The sequence below is a fragment of the Henckelia pumila genome, chromosome 4, assembly GCF_033568475.1.
Source record: "Henckelia pumila isolate YLH828 chromosome 4, ASM3356847v2, whole genome shotgun sequence".
NCBI lineage: Eukaryota > Viridiplantae > Streptophyta > Magnoliopsida > Lamiales > Gesneriaceae > Henckelia > Henckelia pumila.
Window position 1 is genome coordinate 111,398,525 of NC_133123.1, and position 23,172 is coordinate 111,421,696.

A 23,172-nucleotide genomic window follows, 5' to 3' on the forward strand; every position below is an offset into this window, starting at 1 on the left:
GCATGATATGTTTACATAGTAATAATGATATTATATGTATGAATAAACAACTTATGTATGATAAAATTTTAGATTTTGTTATCAAACATTTATCCAACACCATTTTATATTCATTTATCAAACATTTGAAAATATTTTAGCTTGAAAGAATCAAATTGGGCAAGATTTGGGAAGTTTAGGGACTAAATTAAGAACATTTAAAGAAAAGAGATCAAATTGTGAGTTGTGTTGAACTATGAGGACCATATGATGATAACAATAAATATTTAGGAGGAAAGCAAGGAGGATGCGGGATGCCCCCGAAAGTTCAAAAATATAAGAGGCAAAGCAACCCACTTTCATCTTCCCTTGCACCAAAATCCTAGTTTGCAGGGATAAATCTCACTTCTCGTGCCCACTGAATCTCCTCGATCTTCTAACTTTCTGTGGCTAGCACTCACTACGTTTTAGAGCCATTTCTTGATTAGGTGATGTTTTCTCCCGCCACGAATAAATCCGGCCCAAGTGTTCGTAATAATGTCGAAATCAGAAGAGACTTTGATTCTCCGCTTTCGGAGAATCGTAGGCCGCTGCAGGGTAGTCCCAGCGTCCCGAATCGCCCAGCCACTGGCACACCTGCTCCTTGGCCCTCTCGCCTTTCAGTGATTGCAAGGTCCTTTTCATCTACTTATGCTTGTTATTGTTTTATCTGGTTTATTGTTATTTTAGTTTTGAATGGGTTATTGATGATAGTGGCTGATTTCCCTTTTGCATGAAACCAAGTTCTATCATATTACACTTGCAATTCAAATTTTGTACGTTCAACTACAGTTAGGTTCGTTTTTAGATAAAAATTCGAACCAAACCATATTTTATCGGTATTATAAAATTTCAAAGCAATCCTAACAATGAATATTTTATTTAAATGTAGACTACAATGATTACAAGTAAAAACCATATATTAAACTACTCAAGCTGGTTCCATAATTTTGCAACTTATGAAAAATACCTAAAATTTGATGGTTATAGGTACTTTTATTTGGGGTTACATTTGCAATAAATAAATTTTCAATATAATTGGACTTTTACAAAATGGACTGATAATAGAATACAAACTAAAAATCATCTAAAATGTTCTATATCCAAGAAAAATAACACTGAATTAACAAAATTTATTACATGATTTTTTATATTCATGTAATGGGTTTGGATCAGTTTGGTTTGATTTATTTTTATAAAAAACTTGAACCAAACCAGTTTTTACGCTTTTGTTAATTTTAAAACTGGTCCAAACCTTAATTGCCTGAAACCAATCCAAATCATATGGTTTAGTTTCGCTTTATAGTTTGGTTCGATTTGGTTCAATTTCTGAACACCCCTAGTATGATTATATTGTGTATTGTTTCTCAACCTTGGCATTTGATGTACAAGTCTCGAGTTTTGTTATAATGGGCTAAAGTGCTTAAACAATCACTCATTTCTTCTCATTTGATGGTTGAGATAGGGGCTTATAAATGCTACTGATATGCAGTTTCTAATTTGTGGTTTATTCACCATGCCTATGGATTGGTGTTCACATAAAATACCTGTGTGCTTGTGTCTGTGATTAGTTTTGTCATATAACAATTGATACTGAAAGTGATACTGTTTATTTTTGTGTTGTTTCTTTACTTAGCACTTTGGTTGTATTATTCAGAATCATCTTATATTGAACACCACTAAATTTATCAACATTCAAGTCCTGGTCTATATAAATATTGCTTTGAGATGCTTTTAAGAATATTCAGAATTTATAGGCGTGATCAACTCAAGGAAAATAACATCCAGCTGCTCGTGGAAAAACTTATTTCTCAATACGTGTCCCCTTTTAAGGTGTTATTTGGACGTCATTTTGCTCAATTTTGCATTCTTAACTTCATATTGGTGATGCAAGTTGTATTACAAAACAAACCCACAACAGGATCTATTTGGATTCTAATCTATCAGCAAATAGCTTCACAATTCTTAGTTGGTAGGGTTCAAGAATTAATGGTTGGATGTGATACCTGATAGATATGATTTAATTTCCTTTTAATTTAATTTAATTTAAAATTATAAATATGTCAATCTTGAATTTTACCGACCTATTTTAATGTTTATGTTATATGAACTAAATTGCCTTTGAAGGCTGCTGATATTTGTTCATTAATTTGTGGTCATTTTCTTATTGATATTCTCAGAATTCCACCAGTAAAGAAAAGCGATAAAGAAGCTGAGATTGATGCTGTTAAGCCTGTCTTTGTTGGGGAATTCCCTAAAGTAGTACGTGATGCACAAGATATGTTATTACAAAATCATGCTTCTGGTTAGTTCAGCCAAACAAGGCCTCTTTTATATTCTGGTTATGCTTTGTTTAAATTTTTTTTTCGAAGAGTGTATAATCTATAGTTCTTCTTGCAGATGATCCATGTAATTCTGGTGGAATGGACAAGGAGACATCTCTAGCATGGATTATCTGTGGGAAAAGGCTTTTTATGTGGAATTGCCTATCTCCTACAGCTTCTTCAGGATGTGTTGAGCTAGAACTTCCTTCTACAATATTAGAAAGTGGAAGCATAGGAAAAAATTCTTCAAACTCTAACAATTGGTTAATTTGTGTTGTCAACTGGGACAATACAAAGAGAACTGCTGGCAATGTTGTTAAGCAGTGCAGTTCTGCTGGGGTTGTAATCTGTAACAAGAAAACTCGCTGTCTTGCCTTTTATCCAGATATTTATAATGCAAACTGGATCTCTTCAGTCACTAGTGCTGTTTTTTATGAGTCAGAATCCATTTATTATGAAAAGGACAACTCAAACAAACAGTGTATCAACTCCCTGATTGCTTCACCAATCCCAGCTAACGCCAACAGCTGTGTTGCTCTTGCATGTAGTTCTGATGGCAAGCTTTGGGGATTCCTATGCAGCCCTTCTGGTATTCAGCGCAAGCGGGTTGAAAACATGTCTCCTCAAGAAAGTAAAAATAGTGCTCCTGCGGCAAGTAAGGGCTATCCTAGGTCATTAATGTGGCATCCCTTCACTCAGTTATTTGACGAACCTTACAGACAGTTCCTTATACTAACCAATCATGAAATACAATGCTTTGAAGTCAAACTTTCTCCAGAGGTTAACATGTCAAAACTTTGGTCTCATGAAATTGTTGGCAATGATGGTGATTTGGGCATTCAGAAGGATCTTGCGGGCCAAAAGAGAATTTGGCCTCTTGACTTGGATGTTGATAGTGATGGCAAGGTAATGACTGTTCTTATTGCCATCTTTTGCAAGGATCGTGCCACCAGTTCAAGCTACACTGAATACTCTCTTTTGACCATGCAATATAAATCTGGAGTAGATATCGCAAAGCCAACTGGTGGGAAAGTATTAGAAAAAAAGGCTCCTATTCAAGTGATAGTACCAAAAGCAAGAGTAGAAGATGAGGATATTTTGTTGTCTATGATATTAAAAGTTGGAGGAAAGCCAGCTGGTTCTGCTATTATACTCTCCAGTGATGGTACTGCAACAGTCTCGCATTATTGGAGAAACTCCACCAAACTCTATCAGTTTGATCTGCCGTATGATGCTGGAAAAGTTCTTGATGCTTCAGTTTTCCCTTCCTTGGAGGACAGTAAAGATGGAGCTTGGGCTGTACTCACTGAAAAAGCTGGAGTTTGGGTTATACCTGAGAGGGCAGTTTTACTTGGTGGAGTTGAACCACCTGAGAGAAGCTTGTCGCGTAAAGGGAGTTCTAATGATAGATCTTTGCAGGAAGAGAGAAAAAACACTGCCTCTGGAGGATACATTGTCCCTCGAAGAGCCAGTTCAGAAGCATGGAATGCTGGTGATAGGCAAAGACAGAGCTTAACTGGAGCTGCACTTAGGAGCCCTCAGGATGAGGATTCTGAAGCATTACTGTTTCAGCTTTTCCATGACTTTCTGTTGTCTGGGCAGGCTGTTGGTGTACTTGACAAATTAAATAATTCTAAGGCCTTTGAAAGGGAGGGGGAAATAAATGTATTTGTCAGAGCAAGTAAATCTATTATTGACACCTTAGCTAAACACTGGACATCTAGCAGAGGCCCTGAGATCGTTGTATCTGTTGTGTCCACTCAGCTTGTAGAGAAGCAGCACAAGCATCAAAAGTTTCTCCAGTTCCTTGCTTTGTCCAAGTGCCACGAAGAATTATGTTCCCGACAAAGTATCATTCGCTATCTAGTTATCTTGTGGAATTAATTTTTGTTGACTTACTAATATTTTTAGGATATTTTATGGTTTTATCTGTGATGATCAACTTGGTTGAATCCAAGATACTAAAAACACGTGTATACAATGGCGGACCCAGGAATTTTAGTCTACCCGGGCTAAAATTTTAAGCTCTCGTATCCTTTAATATTTTGAATTGGATTACCCGGGCTACAACCAAATTAAACCAAAATTATTCGAAAATTTTATATACAAAATTTAAAAAAAATTCGGGCCCGCCCGGGCTTTAGAGCTTCCACTTGGTTCCGCCCTTGCGTGTATAGCTGGTAGGTTCCTTTTGTAGATCAAATTTTGTCTGGTATTTACCTTATTTATTGACTCTATGAACTTTCTTGAAACAAGATTAAGTTAATAAACCTATCATATCTGAATCACTGTTTTCCATGCCAGGGCAATCTCTTCAAATTATCATGGAACATGGAGAAAAGCTTGCTGGCATGATCGGATTGAGGGAACTGCAAAACACAATCAGCCAGTCTGATGCAACCGGTTTTGGTTTATATTCTGGTTCAGATTCTCGGATTTCCGGAGCTCTTTGGGATCTGATTCAGTTAGTTGGTGAGAGAGCACGTCGGAGCACAGTCCTTTTGATGGATAGGGACAATGCTGAAGTATTTTATAGCAAGGTTTCAGATCTTGAGGAAATATTTCATTGCTTAGAGAGACAGCTAAATTTTGTCATTAGTGGGGAGATGTCGAGTCTTGTTCGATTTCAGAGAGCTTGTGAACTATCGAATGCTTGTGTGACTATATTCCATGCAGCCATGAAATATCGGAGTGAACATGACATATGGTATCCTCCCCCTGAGGGCTTGACACCGTGGTATTCCAAACTTGTTATATCAAGGGGGCTATGGGGTCTCGCATCATTCATGCTTCAGTTGTTGAATGAAACAAATCGTCTTGATGATTCTGCGAGGTTGAATTTCTATTGGAACTTAGAACTGCTCTCTGAAGTAATACTCGAGTCTTATTCTGGTGCTATTGCTGCAAAAGCTGAGCGTAAAGAAGAATACATAACTCTATTGGAGGAATACTGGAATCGAAGAGATGCACTTCTTAACTCACTTTATCAGCAAATAATTTTATTTTCCAAAGCTACAATCCAGGTTTGTGTTCGTAAATCCAAATTTAGGCAGCGCTTTGTATGAATATTCGAAACCTATGGAAATGGTTCAACTTTGCATGGTAATATTCGCTTACATCTTTGAGAGTGTGTGTGTATGATGTTCCATTCGGGGGTGTATTCTAGTGCTGGACCATCATGGAAGCTAGGAGATGAGAATAAGGCAGTTGTCAAATCCTTTGTTGAAAAATCTGCAATCTCTGCTGAGAAAGGAGTAAAAGGAGTGTTCGATCCTCATTATTTGAAGAAAACCTTGTTTATATCCATAGATATAAAAGTAGCCTGTTTTAACTCGTGCTCCGTTGTCCAGATCCTGCCAAACTAATGGATTGTTGATGTGATTTTGTGTATGCATTGGTGCAAGGGCCTCATGTTCATTTTTTATAACATTTTTCTGTTCCAGGATTCAACGGAACAAAATAAAGAGCAGAAGGGTATTTTGACCGAAGTTTCTTCCAGATTATTGTCTATCGCTAAAAGACACGAAGGCTATCAAACTATGTGGAATATATGCAGTAACCTCAATGATTCTGAACTCCTTCGAACTCTAATGGTATGAATTTAAAAGCAGTAACTTCACAAGTTATGCAACTCCGTTTCATATAGTGCCAAAGGACTCTGACTTTGGGCTGCATGCTTTATCATGACCTAGGATTTATTACATTTTGACCCTATTAAGTTTTGCTTAATTGCAAACCCACCCCTTTTAAGTTTGAATGACACTAGTTTGGCCTGGCTCTTAAACTCCCACTCCGAGTTTTATGCTATTGGGGCCAGTGCTGACATCATTTTTCTCTGGTTTCTAATTTCACTCACAGATGAGGTGTCATAATGTTATGAGCACATGCCAAGGATCTAGTTATGGGGGCGATTCACCGAGAAATTCCACTCGAAAGAGAGTTAAAGTGTTTATTGGATTTTTTTCCGTGTCTAGCTATTTTGATAATATGTTTATTGAGGCTCGTTGACGAGAGAAACTGAGATAAACTCTTATTTCAAAGAAAACAAACGAATAACAAAAACTTGAAATCCTATCCCAACAAGTCTATTTAATCTGCAGCTTTAAACTTCCCATGTGTGTGCCTTCGATAATGATATCCTTTGTTGCTGATGGGCCTGCATTGACACCGGTTGTATCTTGTGGGCTTGGGCTGGTTCTTGGGCTCTTTTGGCTTGTGGATTATTTGGAGTAGCTTGCATTGACGTCCCCAAAGAAATGAATGTAGAAATTCCCGAAGGTTTATTTATTTTCTATTTGAGAAATTTCGTAACAGTAAGACATCCATGTCACTTGACTAGATGTTTCTGTTATTTGGATATAGCTTAGGGGGTGACATATAATTTATATCAAGTTATACATGTGTCTGTTATTGTTATTATTATTTTGTGGTTTTCTTGTTTGGCTTTTTTTCCCTAATGTTCTAGGATGCTGCTTACCCTTCATATTTTCGAGTTCTTCTCATACCATTAAGTCTTTTGTTCTGCAGCATGAAAGCATGGGACCAAAAGGAGGTTTCTGTTGCTTCGTGTTCAAGCAACTCTATGACAGCAAACAATTCTCGAAGTTAATGAGACTTGGGGAAGAATTTCAGGAAGAGCTGGCTACATTTCTGAAGCAGCACTCAAATCTACTATGGCTTCATGAGATGTTTCTTCATCAATTTTCATCGGCTTCTGAAACATTGCATTCATTATCCCTTTTGAAGGACTATGAATCAACTTCATCTACTGAGACTATTGAATCTTGTGGCTCAACTTGTAGACTAACTTTGGCGAAAAGAAAACATTGTCTGAATCTCGCAAAGATATCAGCTATGGCTGGTACTGGTTTTTTTCTTTTTCTTTTTTTTGTGTCTTTATATTCTCCTCTATAAGTTCGACCAGATCCTTTTTTCTGTTCATCTAAACCTATCGTAATCTGCTTGTCTAAATCAATTTTACATAAATTTATAATCTGGAATTTCTCCCTTGCCCCCTTTATGCTGATAACAATTTGATTTTTCAATCTGGGGAACGTTTGTCTTGTCCTGCCTGCGCCTGAAAATTGACGAGTATATGATATTTTTCAGGGAGAAATTTTGGCTGGGAAGTAAAGATGAAGCGCATCGAAGCAGATCTGAACATTCTACAGTTTCAGGTACGTGGCTCCACTTGACCAATTTCGCTCTTTTTGAAACTTGTTTGCTTACTTTGAAGTATCATTTATCTGAAAAGAAGAAAAGAAATCGGTTACTGAGATCTACATTTTTTTTATTTTTGACATTGATTTAGTTTTGTTTGAGTAAGCGATTAGTTTTGGATATTATACTGTAACTGCCATAATCATTAGTATTTTTTCGGGCACATGCCCATCTTATCTAACATGAAGAGTCTGTATTCTTTCTGCTGGGGGCAATATGCAATTTGCTTTTTCTTGAATAGATCTCTTTTACCATTTTGTTTGCAACAGTATTAATCCTCCTGAAATAAGATCTATATAATAAATTTCGTTGCCTGAAACTAAGGTCCACACTGAATCCAACTAAAAAAGTGTTAGAATCGTCTTATAGAGATTTTGGTTCACTCATCCGTACGTGCCAGCTTAAACTTTTCTCATAATGCTATGTATTCCGTTTTTTCCCATTAATCTCACTCGGTTAAAATTGACATATTGCTGGTGCGTTTCGAATTTGCGACAATAAAAAAATTTCTATTAGACGCTACTTTTTTTGCCCATAGAAAACTTTGGTTTCACTCATCTGCACTGGTCAGCTTAAACTTTTTTAGTCCTATATTTATAATTGCGTCCTCAATATTACTAGTCAGTTATATGGTGAATACAGCTGTTATGTAACTTAATTTTTCCTTCGCTGTTTCAATTACTTAGAACATAAGTGTGCGTATATGATTGTATGCTGGTATTATTCAATACACAGAAAAATACTTTTCTCGATTACGATCTTGCACGGTTAAAATTGACGACGTATTGTTGTGCCCGTTTCTAATTTGTGACGAAACCCAATAAAAACAACTTTTTATTAGAAGCAACTTTTTTTTCGCCTTTCGTAAACTCACAAGTCACCACTGGACTTGAGCTTGTATTTTGTCCAACAGGAAGAAATTTTGGGACTTCTACCTGATAATGAAGAAAGGCAATCGATAGGAAACCAGCTTCTCCCTCCAGTAGACCTTGTTGAATTGTGCCTTAAAATTGAAAATCCAGAGCTCTCATTACGCGCTTTTGATATATTCGCATGGACCAGCACGTCCTTTCTTACAAGCAACACCAGCCTCTTGGAAAAATGCTGGAGAAATGCTGCAAATCAGGATGACTGGGAAAGATTGCATAAAATGTCTATAACTGAGGGATGGAGCGATGAGACGACCACCCAAACTCTCAAAAGAACAGCTCTTTTCCAAGCTTCGAATAAGTGTTATGGACCAGAATCGGAAGGTTTTGAAGTTAGATTCGATGAAGTGCTTCCACTGAGGCAAGAAATTTCGAAGGACGGTAGTTCCTCTGTGGAAGCCGTGCTTATGCAGCACAAAGATTTTCCAGATGCAGGCAAATTAATGCTGACCGCAGTCATGCTGGGGAGTTATTTGGACGCCTTGAACGGCACTTACGTTGCATCGATCGGTAACGATTATGGACATGCTCCGATGGAGTAATGATATCTTGTAAGATTTCTTAGAATATTGTAATTGTAGTCCCCCAAGTCAGAACCAGTGAACATAAACCTATGTTGCTGGGGAGCAACTGAGATCAAGAATTTGTTTATTTGTGAGGGAGGTTAATTTTGACAAATATTTTTCATGTAGGGTCTTCGATATAATGTATGAAAGTGAGTAGGGTCTACTAGCAAGATTTAAAAAATCAATTATATTTTTTTGTATTTTTAGTAGATATTTGGATGGAAGAATTTGATTACTTAAAATAGTTTTCTATTGTATTTCTCTCGGCTTTCATCCTCTCCCTTTTTTTTTCACTATATTTATAACACGTTATCAGCACAAGTGTTTTTCAAGGTAGAACTCATAAATAATTTTCATTAGTAGTTTTTGTGTGGATGCTCTCGATAAAGCATAATATGTAACTTTTATATTGATGCTCTCGAAATAACACAAATATTATTTTATGCCAATAGTTTCAGTTTTATTTTAATACTTTAGAAATAGCACAATATTTTAAATTTAATATCGTTGCTCTAAATGTAGAACAAAATTTATGTTCATATTAATGTTCCTGAAAAAGCACAAATTTTAATTTTATGTTGATGTTCTTGAAGTAACACAACATATTTTTATATTGGCAATCTCGATAGATCTATGGATACAATATAAATATCTAAGATCTTGCAATATTCCTGAAAAATATATCCAAGATCTTAAGTTTATCAATATTTCCGAAAAATATTGACTAAATTAAAGTTAGAAATACATTTACTTCTATACATTTTTATGCTTGCGTGTTATGTTGGGATATTAATTTTTTAAATGCATTTATTTTTTTATATCTCAACATTAATCGATGTTATGTTTAAGTGAAGATTTATTCTTTTATTTTATAAACTTTTGAGTTTCCTAATCTTTTCATTACTTTTTAGGAAAGGTAATATTTATGATTCCATGATTGTGATAATATACTTAATTTATTTGTTAACATAATTATTTATTAATGTTTGTACGTATTCAATTGTTTAATAAAATTATATATATATATATATATACACATTTATTATTATTCTTAAATTTGGTTTCCTTTTTCCTTTTAACAGTTGCAATGGCAAATATTACCAAATTTGAATTTGAAGCATTTGACATTAGTGGAAAAAACTATTTTTTTTATGGATTTTGGATGCTGATGTTCACCTTGTTTCTAAGGATCTCGGAGATATAATAAAAGAAAAAAAATTACAATCAAGTCAATCACTTAAATATCATCTATATATAACATCTTAGTATTTTTAGTAGATATTTGGATGGAAGAATTTGATTACTTAAAATAGTTTTCTATTTATTAGCTTTTATTACCTTTCAAAATGATCCAAATAATTGGGTAGAGACATATTCCATAATCTTCTTATCCAATTTCAGTCTCAATGAAAATTGAGAGTTTTTTTTTCTCGATTTCTTATCTAACACATGTCGGGATCCATTTGTTTGGAATCTCGTGCGATAACAAGATGATATCTCGATAATTTTTTTTTTTCAATTTCAAAGTTTTGTTCAAAAAACCAAAAAAAAATTTGTTTTTAATTTTATAAAATATTAATATTTAGAAATTTATATTTCTAAAGAAAAATAACATGTAACTAGAAACAATGATATTAAAATGTTAGATATAAAGCTTCAAATTTTGTTAGAAAGCTAAAAAACAAATTTGTTATATATATAGATGATATTTAGGTGGTTGATTTGATTGTAATATTCATTTTGTGTAATATTTCATCAACCCTATAAATAGAGGTGTATAGTTGAAATGAGAAATAAATGATTTCACTAATATTTTCTCTATTCCATTCTCTCATTCTTTTCTCTAATTTTTCTCAACTAAATTTATAACACATTGTCAGCACGAGTGTTTTTCAAGATTAATAAAAGAATATCACGATGAATGTCTAGCTGATAGTGGTACAACACACACCATTCTTCAAAGCAAAATGTATTTTTTGGAATTAACATTAGCTGAAAATAATGTTATAACAATCTCGGGTGCAGCAAAAATTATTGAAGGTCATGGGAGGAAAAAAATCATTTTACCAAATGAGGCAAGCCTGTATATTGAAAATGCACTATATGCAAGCAAATCCAGTAGAAATTTTTTTAGCTTTAAAGATATCCTCCGAAATGGATATTATATTGAAACATTGAATGCAAATAATGTTGAATACATTTGTATTACATATATTATATCTGGTCAGAAGCAGATAAAAAAAAGATTACGTGCAATTTTCTTTGGGATGTATTGCACAATAATAAAAGCAATCGAAGTAAATACAGTCATAAACAAGAAGTTTATTGACAAGAAAGATTTTGTATTATAGCACAACCGACTTGGTCACCCTGGGAGTTCAGTGATGCGAAGAATAATAAATAATTCTTGTGGACATCTTTTAAAGAACCAGAAGATTCTCTAACATGATGATTTTTCATGTGGGGCTTGTTCACAAGAACAAATTAATTATAAGACATTTCCCAACAAAGGTTGATATTAAAATTTCAACCTCTTGGAGAGAGTTCATGGGGATATTTGTGGGCCTATAAACCCATCACGTGGACCATTTTGATATTTCATGGTATTGATTGATGCATCAACTAGGTGGTCACATGTTAGTTTGCTAGCATCTTGAAATATAGCTTTTTCCTAGATTACTTGAGAAAATAATTAAATTACGAGCTCAGTTCTCTGATCACTCAATCAAGGCAATTCGCCTTGATAATGCTGCTGAATTCAAATAACAAGCATTTGATGAATTTTGTATGTCGATCGGGATTTCAGTTGAGCATTCAGTTGCCCATGTTCATACATAGAACGGTCTTACAGAATCATTTATTAAACGATTGCAATTGATTTTTAGACCGCGACTCATGAAAACAAAACTATTATCTGCAGCTTGGGGCCATGCTATAATATATGTTGCATCATTGATCATGTGAGATCAACTAATTACCACCAATACTCAACTATGAAACTTGCATATGTTCAAAAACCTGAAGTTTCTCACCTTCGAGTATTTGGTTGTGCGGTCGGTACAAGTCCCTATGCCACCTAAACAATGGGCCAAAATGGGTCCACATGTAGACTTGTAATTAATGTGGGATATGATTCACCAACTATTATTAGATATTTGAAGAATTTAACAGGTGATTTATTTATTACAAGATTTGCAGACTGCCACTTTGATGAAACTGATTTTCTGAGACTAGAGGAGCAAAGTTGAATCCTGAGGAAAAACAAAAAATTTGTTAGAATGATAAATCATTATCTCATTATGATCCCCGAAACAATCAATGTTAGCAAGAAGTTGAAAGAATTATTCATTTGCAAAGAATTTCAAATCAATTACCCAATATTTTTATTAATACAAAAAATGTGACAAAATCATACACACAAGTAGAGAATACTCCGGTGAAGATTGATGTCCCCTTAGGACCATGCAATAATTTATCCGCAAACGAATCTAAAATACGCCAGAAGCATGATCGACCAATTGGTTCAAAGGATACATTATCTAAAAAAAGAAAGGTACAATAAAAAGAAGCAGTTGCAGCTCCAGAAGAAACAACTTTACATGATACACCAAGATAAATAAATGAAACAGTGGATAATGTGATTCATGAAGAATCACAATTACATGAAAATATCAAGATTTCAACAAATTATTTGATATAAATATGGGATCGAAGTAATACAAACATCGATGATGTTTTCACTCTAAATGTAGTCCTTGATATTATGCAAGACAATAATGATCCCGGACCACAATCTGTTAATGATTGTTAACAAAAAAATGATTGAAAAAAATGGAAGGCGGCTATATAAGTGGAATTAGATTCTTTAGATAAACATAAAGTGTTTGGACCCGTAGTTCAAACACCTAAAAATATAATCTCTGTAGGATATAAATAGGTGTTCGTACGAAAAAGAAATGAAAATGGCAAAATTGTAAGATATAAAGCCAGACTTTTAGCCCAAAGTTTCTCTCAGAGGCTTGGAATTGACTATGAGGAAACATACTCAGTTTTAATGGATGCCACCACTTTCCAATTCTTGATTAGCTTGGTTGTATCAGAAAAATTGGACATGCGACTTATGGATGTGGTTACTGAATTTTTATATGGTTCACTCGATAGCGACATATATATGAAAATCCCTGAAGGATTTAGCCATCAGAAGCAAGTGATACAATCCCCAAGACCATGTTCTCAATAAAACTACAAAAATCATTATATGGATTAAAATAATCCGGGCGCATGTGGTACAATCGTCTTAGTGATTATTTGTTAAAAGAAGGTTACACAAATGATGCTATTTGTCCATGTGTTTTTACAAAAAAGAAGGATGAAGGTTTTGCAATCGTGATAATATATGTGGATCAGTGGATGATCTAAATCTCATAGAAACTCCCGAAGAGTTCACCAAAACTGCCAATTATTTAAAAAGTGAATTTGAGATGAAAGATTTGGAAATATAAAATTTTGCCTTGACTTTCAAATTGAACATTTACAAGAAGGAATATTTGTTCATCAATCCTCATATGCAGAAAAGATATTAAAACGATTTTACATGGATAAAGCACATCTATTAGCATCACCAATGGTCGTTAGATCACATGACACTGAGAAAGATCTTTTTCTTCCACTTGAAGATGGAGAGAATATCATTAGTCTGGAAGTACCATATTCGAGTGCAATTGGTGCATTATCATATCTTGCAAATTGTACTCGACCAGATATAACATTTTCTGTTAATCTTCTAGCGAGATATAACTCTTCTCCAACTCAAAGACATTGGAATGGTGTAAAACACATATTTCGTTACCTTCGTGGTACAACTGACATGTGTTTTTTTATTAGAAACAATCAAATCTTTATTAGGATATGCAGATGCAGGCTATCTTTCAGATCCACATAAAGCTAAATCCCAAACAGATTATGTGTTTACATGAGGGGGCACTGCTATATCATGGAATTCGACAAAGAAAAAATTTAACAGCGACATGATCAAATCACTCAGAGATCATTGCAATGCATGAAGCAAACCGAGAATGTATATGGTTGATGTCTATAACACAACATATTCAAGAATCGTGCGGACTACCAATAACAAAAGATAGTCCGACGACTTTATTCGAAGATAATGCTGCTTGCATTGCACAATTAAAGGAAGGATATATTAAAAGCGATCGAACGAAACATATTTCACCAAAGTTCTTTTACACGCATGAACTTCAGAAGAATGATGATATTGATGTCTAACAAATTCGCTCCAATGACAATATAGCTGATTTATTCACAAAAGCATTACCGACATCAACATTCAAGAATTGGTACACAATATAGAGATGCATCAATTAAAGGACCTTCGGTGATTGAAATCAGGGGGAGTATCAATTGTTGTACTCTTTTTCATTTTTTTCATGTTTATCCCCCTGGGTTTTACTGAAAATTTTTTAATTAGGCAACATTGGACTCTCCACCAATCATCTAAAGGAGAGTGTTATATATAGATGATATTTAGATGATTTATTTATTTTAATATTCTTTTTTGTGTAATATTCCATCTACCGTATAGTATAGTTGAAATGAGAAATAATTGTGTAACACCCGGTATTTTTAATTACATAAATCCGCCTGCATAATTAGGATATTTAATTATTTAAATTTATGATTTATGGGTTAAATAATTATGTGAATTATTTATGCATGATTTAATTTATTTTTAAGCATTTAACCCATAATTAGTGATTTTTATGATTTTTAGTATTTTTATTATTTGATCGCGTAGACGGGACCGTGGACGGACGAGATGACAACTTTCCACCCAAATTATTTTATGAGCCTTTTTAGAGCCCAAAAATATTATTTTGAGTTTTATTATCCCAAAATTTTAAGTATTTAATTTTATATAATTTTAGGAGTCCTTTTTATTCAAAAATTAGCCAAAATATTGACTTTTTACTATTTTTAAAAAAAAAAAAAAAATTCCCTACTCTAATATTTCGGGATTTAACTTTCCCATCAGATTATTTTTATTATTAGGAATTTTTAAATAAGTGTTTTATGGTATAATATAATTCTAATTAAGTTATTATCCTAATTAAATTCTATTTAACCTAAAACCCTAAACCTAATATCCCTAACCTCACGTCCCAAAGCCTTAGCCGACATCTCCCTTTTTCTTCAGCACCTCCATCGACTGAACAATCTCCAAGAAGACTCCATAGCCGATCCTCTTCAAAGTTTTAAGGTTTCTCGTCGGCCGTCGTCCCGGAAACGTCCTACGTGCGTGCTAAATTGATTTCTACGGTGAAAGGCATGTTTTATTTCATCTTTATTTCACCATATCAGTGTTATATGTGCATGTTGTGTATGCATCAAGATCCTTAAGAACTTTTCAGAAAATGGCATGAGTTTGTTGAGTACCTCACGTTTTTTCCATTGGTTGGCATCATCTCACGTTTTTATTGGCAAGGGTGGTTCATGGCTGCTGGCAGGGGTCTTCATGGGTGTGTGAGGGTCCCTAGGGTCGGCCTAAACCAGGGCTAAGGGCTGGAGATGGCTAGGAAGAGGCTGGGCATGGCTGCACAAAATCTGTGTTGTTCGCGCAGGTTTAGGGGTTCAAGGAAGGGAGCTTCGTTCTCCTTCCTCAGACCACGGTTTAGGGTAAGGCCGGTTGGGTTAGAACCCCATTTGAGTTTTCTAAGTTTTTGCAGAAGGTTGCATGGGCTTTCGTGGTCGGAGCTTCGAGGACGAAGGGTTTTCCCGCAGCTGCTCGGGTCTGCGCGACAGTGCAGAAGGGCCGGGTTGCAGGGCTTCGTTCTCACTCCATAGTCGAAGGTTTGGGCTGGTTCTTGGCTTGTTGGAAAGGTCTGGATGTGAGCTAAGTCCTAGGGGTGGTGCTCCGGCCGGTGGGTGGCCAGAGCATGGCGGCCGCCGGCGTTCTTTGCAACTGCTCGTGGCCACAGCAGTGCAGGGAAGAGGGTGATCGGGTTGGGCTTGGGGTAGGGGTCTGGGTCGGGTCTGAGTGGTCCGGGTCGGGTCGGTTAGGTAGTGGGTCGGGTTAGTGAGTTTGGGTCCGAGTTTGGTGGGCCGGGCTCGAGTATTTTTATTTTTAAAGTATTTTACGAATTTATGCGTTTTTGAGTCAAATAAATTGAAATAAAATTATTTGGACTCCCAAATAATTTTATTTGGACTTTCAAAATTTTAATTAAGTTAGCCCATTAATTTTATGGGTTTTTGGGCCCATAAAAGTTAATGGGCCAGTCTTTGGGTTTTTGGGCCCATTGGGCCAGTTTAAGTGTTATTGGGCTTAGGGTAATTTTATGGGCTTAATTAATTTAATTGGGCTTAGATTAATTAATTGAGCTTGAGTGTAGGGCCAGCAGTCCAGTACAATCCATGAGAAAATTGCATGTGTCCTGATTATATATTTAATTATTTTTATGCATTTAAGTGATTTTAATATTTATATGTTAGTAAGAAAATTAAATTAAATATATATGAAGGACACATATTTTATTCAAGTACATGCATTCATGAAATAATATTTTATGCATGATTTAATGTTTAAGTTGAGCAATAAAAATATTTTATGTTGGAAGTTGAAGTAGTGTGACAATTTAAGGGGGATTCGTCCCCATATGATTGAAGGGCAGTTTACTGCCAATTTAAGAGGTGATTCGTCACCGGTCACGTACGTAGGTTTCCACGCTGATCAGTATTTAATGTATGATTTAAGGTTACACTACGGATACAACCATGCGATGTTAGAAAATGAATTGCTCAATAATGTTATGTATTATGTTACGTATGTTTATTTAAGTAAGATATGTTATGAAATTTTTAAGCATGCTCATTCATGTATATGTATGTATTAGTATTAAATTGGTTTAAATTATTTTAAACCCTTGTTATGTTAGCATGTTGGGCCTCTAGGCTCACTACACTGGTATGGTGCAGGTGAGTACGCTGAGGATGACATTGTACCCACCGGAGGCGAGGACGTATGAGCATGCATGCAGTGGCCCCGTGACCGTGAAATATTCTGAGTCGCTATGCATGTTTTTGTTTTTTTGTCAGCAGGATACATTTTTATTATTTTCAGTGATTGAGGGTCTAGAATATTTATTTAATATTTTCAGTGCATGCAAACTTTTATTTACTTATGCAGTATATTTTTTTAATTAATGTTTGACTCAGATATTTATTATATTTTTAAGAATGCAATTTTTATTTAAGTATTTAATTGTTTATTCATTTTAAATATTTTTATTCTGTGCATATATGTATGGGCATATATGTACATATTTTATTTAGTAAGCATAAAAAAAAAAATTTTCCGCATATTTATTTATTATAGAGTTAGGGTCGTTTCAGTTGGTATCAAAGCACGTTCCTCGGAGGGGTCCTCACTGCTATGCGAGCTCAGAAATCCACGCTACCGGTTTGTAAGTTTTAAATGTTTATAGCATGATTTAATTTCTAGAATTTAAGTTAGCATTAATTTTAAAACACTTAGTTATGCATGGCGATTTACGTAAATAAATATGTGGTAGTGCAGAATGCCTCCCAGACAGGTGAATCGACGTGGGAGACCTCCACATCCACCTCCACCTCCACCGCCACCTCAGCAGCACCCCATGACAGCACTGGAGCAGGCCAGTGCCACGATGATGGCGGGTATTACTGCCTTGCTGGAGCAGCAGGCAGCCCGTCCCAGACTGTCCCACGAGGAGGACGTCGCCGAGAGGTTCCAGAAGAAGGGGCCTAAGGAGTTTCTGGGGACCACCGATCCGTTGGTGGCTGAGGGATGGATTCGATCTTTGGAGTCCATCTTTGACTATATGGGGATCACAGACGCCGACAGGGTGAGCTGTGCTACATACATGATGCGAGGCGATGCAGCCTCATGGTGGGAGGGTGCAGTACGAGGAGTCCATCTACCTACTCTGACATGGGCTGCGTTCAGGCGTATCTTCTACGCCAAATATTTCACTGAGGATGTGCGCAGTCGCATGATCCGAGAGTTCATGAGTCTCCGTCAGGGGGACAGATCTGTGGTGGAGTACATAAGCCAGTTTGAGAGGGGCTGTCGTTTTGTGCCCATGATTGCTGATAGTCCGCAGGAGAAGCTGCGACAGTTTGTTGAGGGCCTGAAGGCTGAGATCAGGCATGACGTGCGCATGGCAGACGTGTTTACATATGAGTCTGCAGTCAGCAGGGCTTTGCGTTCTGAGGAGGGTCGGAGAGCGATCCAGAGAGAGCAGCAGGGTAAGAGGCAGTTTGTGCAGACAGGGTATCAGCGACCATCTTCGCAGCCACCTGCGAAGAAGCAGTATACAGGGCCGGCTAAGGGCCCGAATCAGCAGCAGAGGCCACAGCAGCAGAGGCCGCAGCAGCAGCAGAGGGGCGGGGCCCCTAATGCCATAGCTCATCCCATTTGCCCGAAGTGCCAGAAGATGCATTCGGGACCTTGCCTACTGGGAGCAGGAGTTTGCTTCCACTGCAGAGAGCCGGGGCATCAGATTGCTAACTGCCCCAGGAAGAAGAACACCGCTGGTAGGGTGTTCGTGATGCAGGCTGAGGAGGTCGATCCAGACACCTCCTTGATCACCGGTACATCCTATCCCTAGTATTTTAATAATTCTCCTTTGGTTAAAGATTTAATATTTAATTTGAAGTTCTTGTTATTTGGGACATTTAACAGCATGTTAGAATAGGAAGCATGTTTTACTTGTGATTAGAATTAAGAACTTGTAGTGACTCGTTTGGGAAAAATTAGAAGTGGTATGAAACTGTTGGGAATTTTCTGCGTGCAGGAAGAATTCTAGTTGGAGGCAACTCCACGTTTGCGTTGCTAGATTCAGGAGCTACGCATTCGTTTATCTCCCTGGAGTTTATCCGGCGAGTAGGCATCACACCTGAGAGTAGTGACAGTGGGTATGATGTTACTATGCCGTCAGGGCAGATTATGTCTACCTCGAAGGTTATTCGAGGACTGGAGTTAGAGCTGCAGGGACACTCCATTCGAGCAGATGTAGTAGTCTTGCCTTTGAGTGGTTTTGATCTTATTTTGGGTATGGACTGGTTGACAGTCAATGGAGCTTCGATTGATTTTCGTCGGAGATCAGTGTCAGTGAGACCTACAGGGGGCGACCCGTTCACTTTTCATGCATCTCAGATCAGTGATATTCCTCAGGTGATATCCTATATTCAGGCGAGGAAGTTGTTGAGATGGGGTTGCCAGGGGTTTCTAGCGAGTATTGTCACGACTTCAGAGCCATCTAGCAGATCATTATCAGAGTTAGAGGTGGTTCGTGACTTTCCGGATGTCTTTCCGGAGGATGTGGCAGGAATTCCACCAGTGAGAGAGGTGGAGTTCAGTATTGACTTAGTGCCAGACACCGTGCCTATCTCTAAGGCACCGTACAGGCTTGCTCCTACCGAGATGAAAGAGTTGAAGGAGCAGATACAGGAGTTGTTAGAGAAAGGCTTCGTTCGACCTAGCTTTTCTCCTTGGGGAGCTCCGGTGTTGTTTGTGAAGAAGAAGGATGGCAGTATGAGACTGTGCATCGATTACCGAGAGCTTAACAGAGTCACAGTGAAGAACAAGTATCCACTGCCGAGGATAGAGGACTTGTTTGACCAGTTGCAGGGAGCTTCAGTGTTCTCCAAGATCGATCTGCGATCTGGTTACCATCAGTTGCGTGTTAGGGATGCAGATGTGTCCAAGACTGCTTTCCGGACACGATATGGGCATTACGAGTTCTTGGTGATGCCATTTGGGTTGACCAATGCTCCAGCGGTTTTCATGGATCTCATGAACCGAGTCTTTCAGCCATATCTGGATCAGTTCATCATAGTCTTTATTGATGATATTTTGATCTATTCTAGGAGCATCGAGGAGCATAGACAGCACCTTCAGACCGCATTGCAGACTTTGAGGGAGCATCGGTTGTATGCCAAGTTCAGCAAGTGCGAGTTTTGGCTTGAGCAGGTGGCATTTCTTGGTCACATTATTTCGAGAGATGGAGTTGCAGTCGATCAGTCTAAGGTGGAGGCAGTGCAGAATTGGGGCATTCCGAAGAATGCTTCAGAGATTCGCAGTTTCTTGGGTTTGGCCGGATACTACAGGAAGTTCATCAAGGGTTTTTCCTCTATTGTAGTACCCTTGACTTCCTTGACCAAGAAGAATGCGAAGTTTATATGGAGTTCAGACTGTCAGAGGAGCTTCGATCAGCTGAAGGAAGCACTCACTACAGCACCAGTGTTAGCGATGACAGTACCACACGAGGAGTTAGTGGTTTACACCGACGCGTCTAAACTTGGTTTAGGCGCAGTGCTTATGCAGTGTGGTAAGGTTATTGCGTATGCGTCGAGACAGTTGAAGATTCATGAGCAGAACTACTCGACGCATGACTTGGAGTTGGCAGCAGTGGTCTTCGCTTTGAAAATCTGGAGGCACTATCTTTACGGCGAGAAGTGCAAGATTTTCACCGATCACAAGAGCCTCAAGTACTTCTTCACCCAGAAGGAGTTGAACATGAGACAGCGCAGATGGTTGGAGTTGGTGAAGGACTATGATTGTGACATTAGCTACCATCCGGGTAAAGCTAATGTAGTGGCCGATGCTTTGAGTCGGAAGTCATCAGTGGTAACATGTTTGACTGTGCAGTTACCACTACAGACCGAGATTCAGAGATTTGGTTTGGAGTGCTATCCGAGTGGCCATGCACCGAGCTTGTCAGTGTTGACGGTGCAACCAGTTCTGCGAGATCGGATTAGAGAGGGGCAGTCCACTGATGAGGAGTTACAGCGATGGAGACAGAGAGATGAGGCTAGAGGAAATCTCTTATATACAGTGGAGGATGGCATCGTTCAGTACCGTGGGAGGATGTGGGTACCGAACATCGATCAGTTGCGAGCTGAGATTTTGACAGAGGCTCACGCATCTCCGTACTCCATTCACCCCGGAAGTACGAAGATGTACAAGGACTTGCAACTATTGTATTGGTGGCCCGGGATGAAGAGTGACATCGGGAGAGTGGTGTCAGAGTGCTTGACTTGTCAGCAAGTCAAGGCAGAGCATCAGCGTCCAGCGGGACTTCTTAGACCTCTCCCCATTCCGGAATGGAAGTGGGAGAACATTACGATGGACTTCGTGGTTGGCTTACCGAGGAGTACCAGAGGGTGTACAGCGATTTGGGTGATTGTGGATAGACTCACCAAGTCAGCTCATTTCTTGCCGGTAAAGACTACTTACACCTTGACACAGTATGCAGAGCTTTACATCAGAGAGATTGTTAGACTGCATGGCATACCAGTGTCTATCGTGTCAGACAGAGATCCGAGGTTCACCTCAGCGTTTTGGAAGAGTCTGCACACAGCCTTGGGGACTAGACTTTTGTTCAGTACAACTTTTCATCCCCAGACAGATGGTCAGTCCGAGAGAGTGATCCAGGTTCTCAAGGATCTTCTGAGAGCTTGTGTTATCGATTTTCGAGGATCTTGGGAGACTAGACTGCCATTAGTGGAGTTTACCTATAACAACAGCTTTCAGTCGTCTATAGGTATGGCTCCATATGCAGCACTCTACGGGAGGAGATGCAGATCTCCGGTGCATTGGGATGAGGTTGGAGAGAGGATTTTGTTGGGTCCAGAGATTGTGCAGCAGACAGCTGACATTGTGACGCAGATTCGAGACAGGATGAGGACAGCGCAGAGTCGGCAGAAGAGTTATGCGGATGCCAGACGACGCGATTTGGAGTTCGCGGTAGGTGATCACGTATTCCTGAAGGTGTCACCTATGAAGGGAGTAGCGCGTTTTGGGCGGAGAGGCAAGCTTAATCCGAGATACATAGGGCCATTCGAGATCTTGGAGCGAGTTGGCACGTTGGCCTATCGTTTAGCTCTACCTCCAGGGCTAGCGGCAGTGCACAACGTTTTCCATGTATCCATGCTTCGGAGATATGTCTCCAATCCGTCGCATGTATTGGATTTTGAGCCCTTACAGTTGCCACCAGATCTTGTTTACGAGGAGAGACCAGTGCGGATTTTGGCTAGAGAGGAGCGGAGGCTTAGGACGCGGGTCATACCGATGGTCAGAGTCCAGTGGCTGAATCACTCAGAGGAGGAAGCTACTTGGGAGACCGAGGAGGATATGAGGACTCGCTACCCGGAGATGTTCGGGTAAGTACTTTAATTTCGAGGACGAAATTCAATTTAAGGGGGGGAGAATTGTAACACCCGGTATTTTTAATTACATAAATCCGCCTGCATAATTAGGATATTTAATTATTTAAATTTATGATTTATGGGTTAAATAATTATGTGAATTATTTATGCATGATTTAATTTATTTTTAAGCATTTAACCCATAATTAGTGATTTTTATGATTTTTAGTATTTTTATTATTTGATCGCGTAGACGGGACCGTGGACGGACGAGATGACAACTTTCCACCCAAATTATTTTATGAGCCTTTTTAGAGCCCAAAAATATTATTTTGAGTTTTATTATCCCAAAATTTTAAGTATTTAATTTTATATAATTTTAGGAGTCCTTTTTATTCAAAAATTAGCCAAAATATTGACTTTTTACTATTTTTTAAAAAAAAAAAAAATTCCCTACTCTAATATTTCGGGATTTAACTTTCCCATCAGATTATTTTTATTATTAGGAATTTTTAAATAAGTGTTTTATGGTATAATATAATTCTAATTAAGTTATTATCCTAATTAAATTCTATTTAACCTAAAACCCTAAACCTAATATCCCTAACCTCACGTCCCAAAGCCTTAGCCGACATCTCCCTTTTTCTTCAGCACCTCCATCGACTGAACAATCTCCAAGAAGACTCCATAGCCGATCCTCTTCAAAGTTTTAAGGTTTCTCGTCGGCCGTCGTCCCGGAAACGTCCTACGTGCGTGCTAAATTGATTTCTACGGTGAAAGGCATGTTTTATTTCATCTTTATTTCACCATATCAGTGTTATATGTGCATGTTGTGTATGCATCAAGATCCTTAAGAACTTTTCAGAAAATGGCATGAGTTTGTTGAGTACCTCACGTTTTTTCCATTGG

The 23,172-nt window shown here is 37.8% G+C and overlaps 2 protein-coding genes across 2 annotated transcripts; both read left to right on the top strand.

Annotated features, from left to right (window-relative positions):
- Window positions 1-297: 297 nt before the first annotated feature.
- LOC140864014 (nuclear pore complex protein NUP133) lies at window positions 298-9,314 on the top strand. The gene is made up of 8 exons (XM_073267884.1): window positions 298-652; window positions 2,199-2,323; window positions 2,419-4,191; window positions 4,647-5,365; window positions 5,786-5,935; window positions 6,870-7,203; window positions 7,452-7,519; window positions 8,476-9,314. The coding sequence occupies exons 1-8, from the start codon at window positions 471-473 to the stop codon at window positions 9,031-9,033; spliced, it is 3,909 nt and encodes a 1,302-aa protein (XP_073123985.1). The 5' UTR covers window positions 298-470; the 3' UTR covers window positions 9,034-9,314.
- An 8,880-nt stretch (window positions 9,315-18,194) lies between these two features.
- Window positions 18,195-22,891, top strand: LOC140861558 (uncharacterized). The gene is made up of 3 exons (XM_073264580.1): window positions 18,195-18,705; window positions 18,909-19,075; window positions 22,886-22,891. The coding sequence occupies exons 1-3, from the start codon at window positions 18,195-18,197 to the stop codon at window positions 22,889-22,891; spliced, it is 684 nt and encodes a 227-aa protein (XP_073120681.1).
- The last annotated feature ends 281 nt before the right edge of the window (window positions 22,892-23,172 follow it).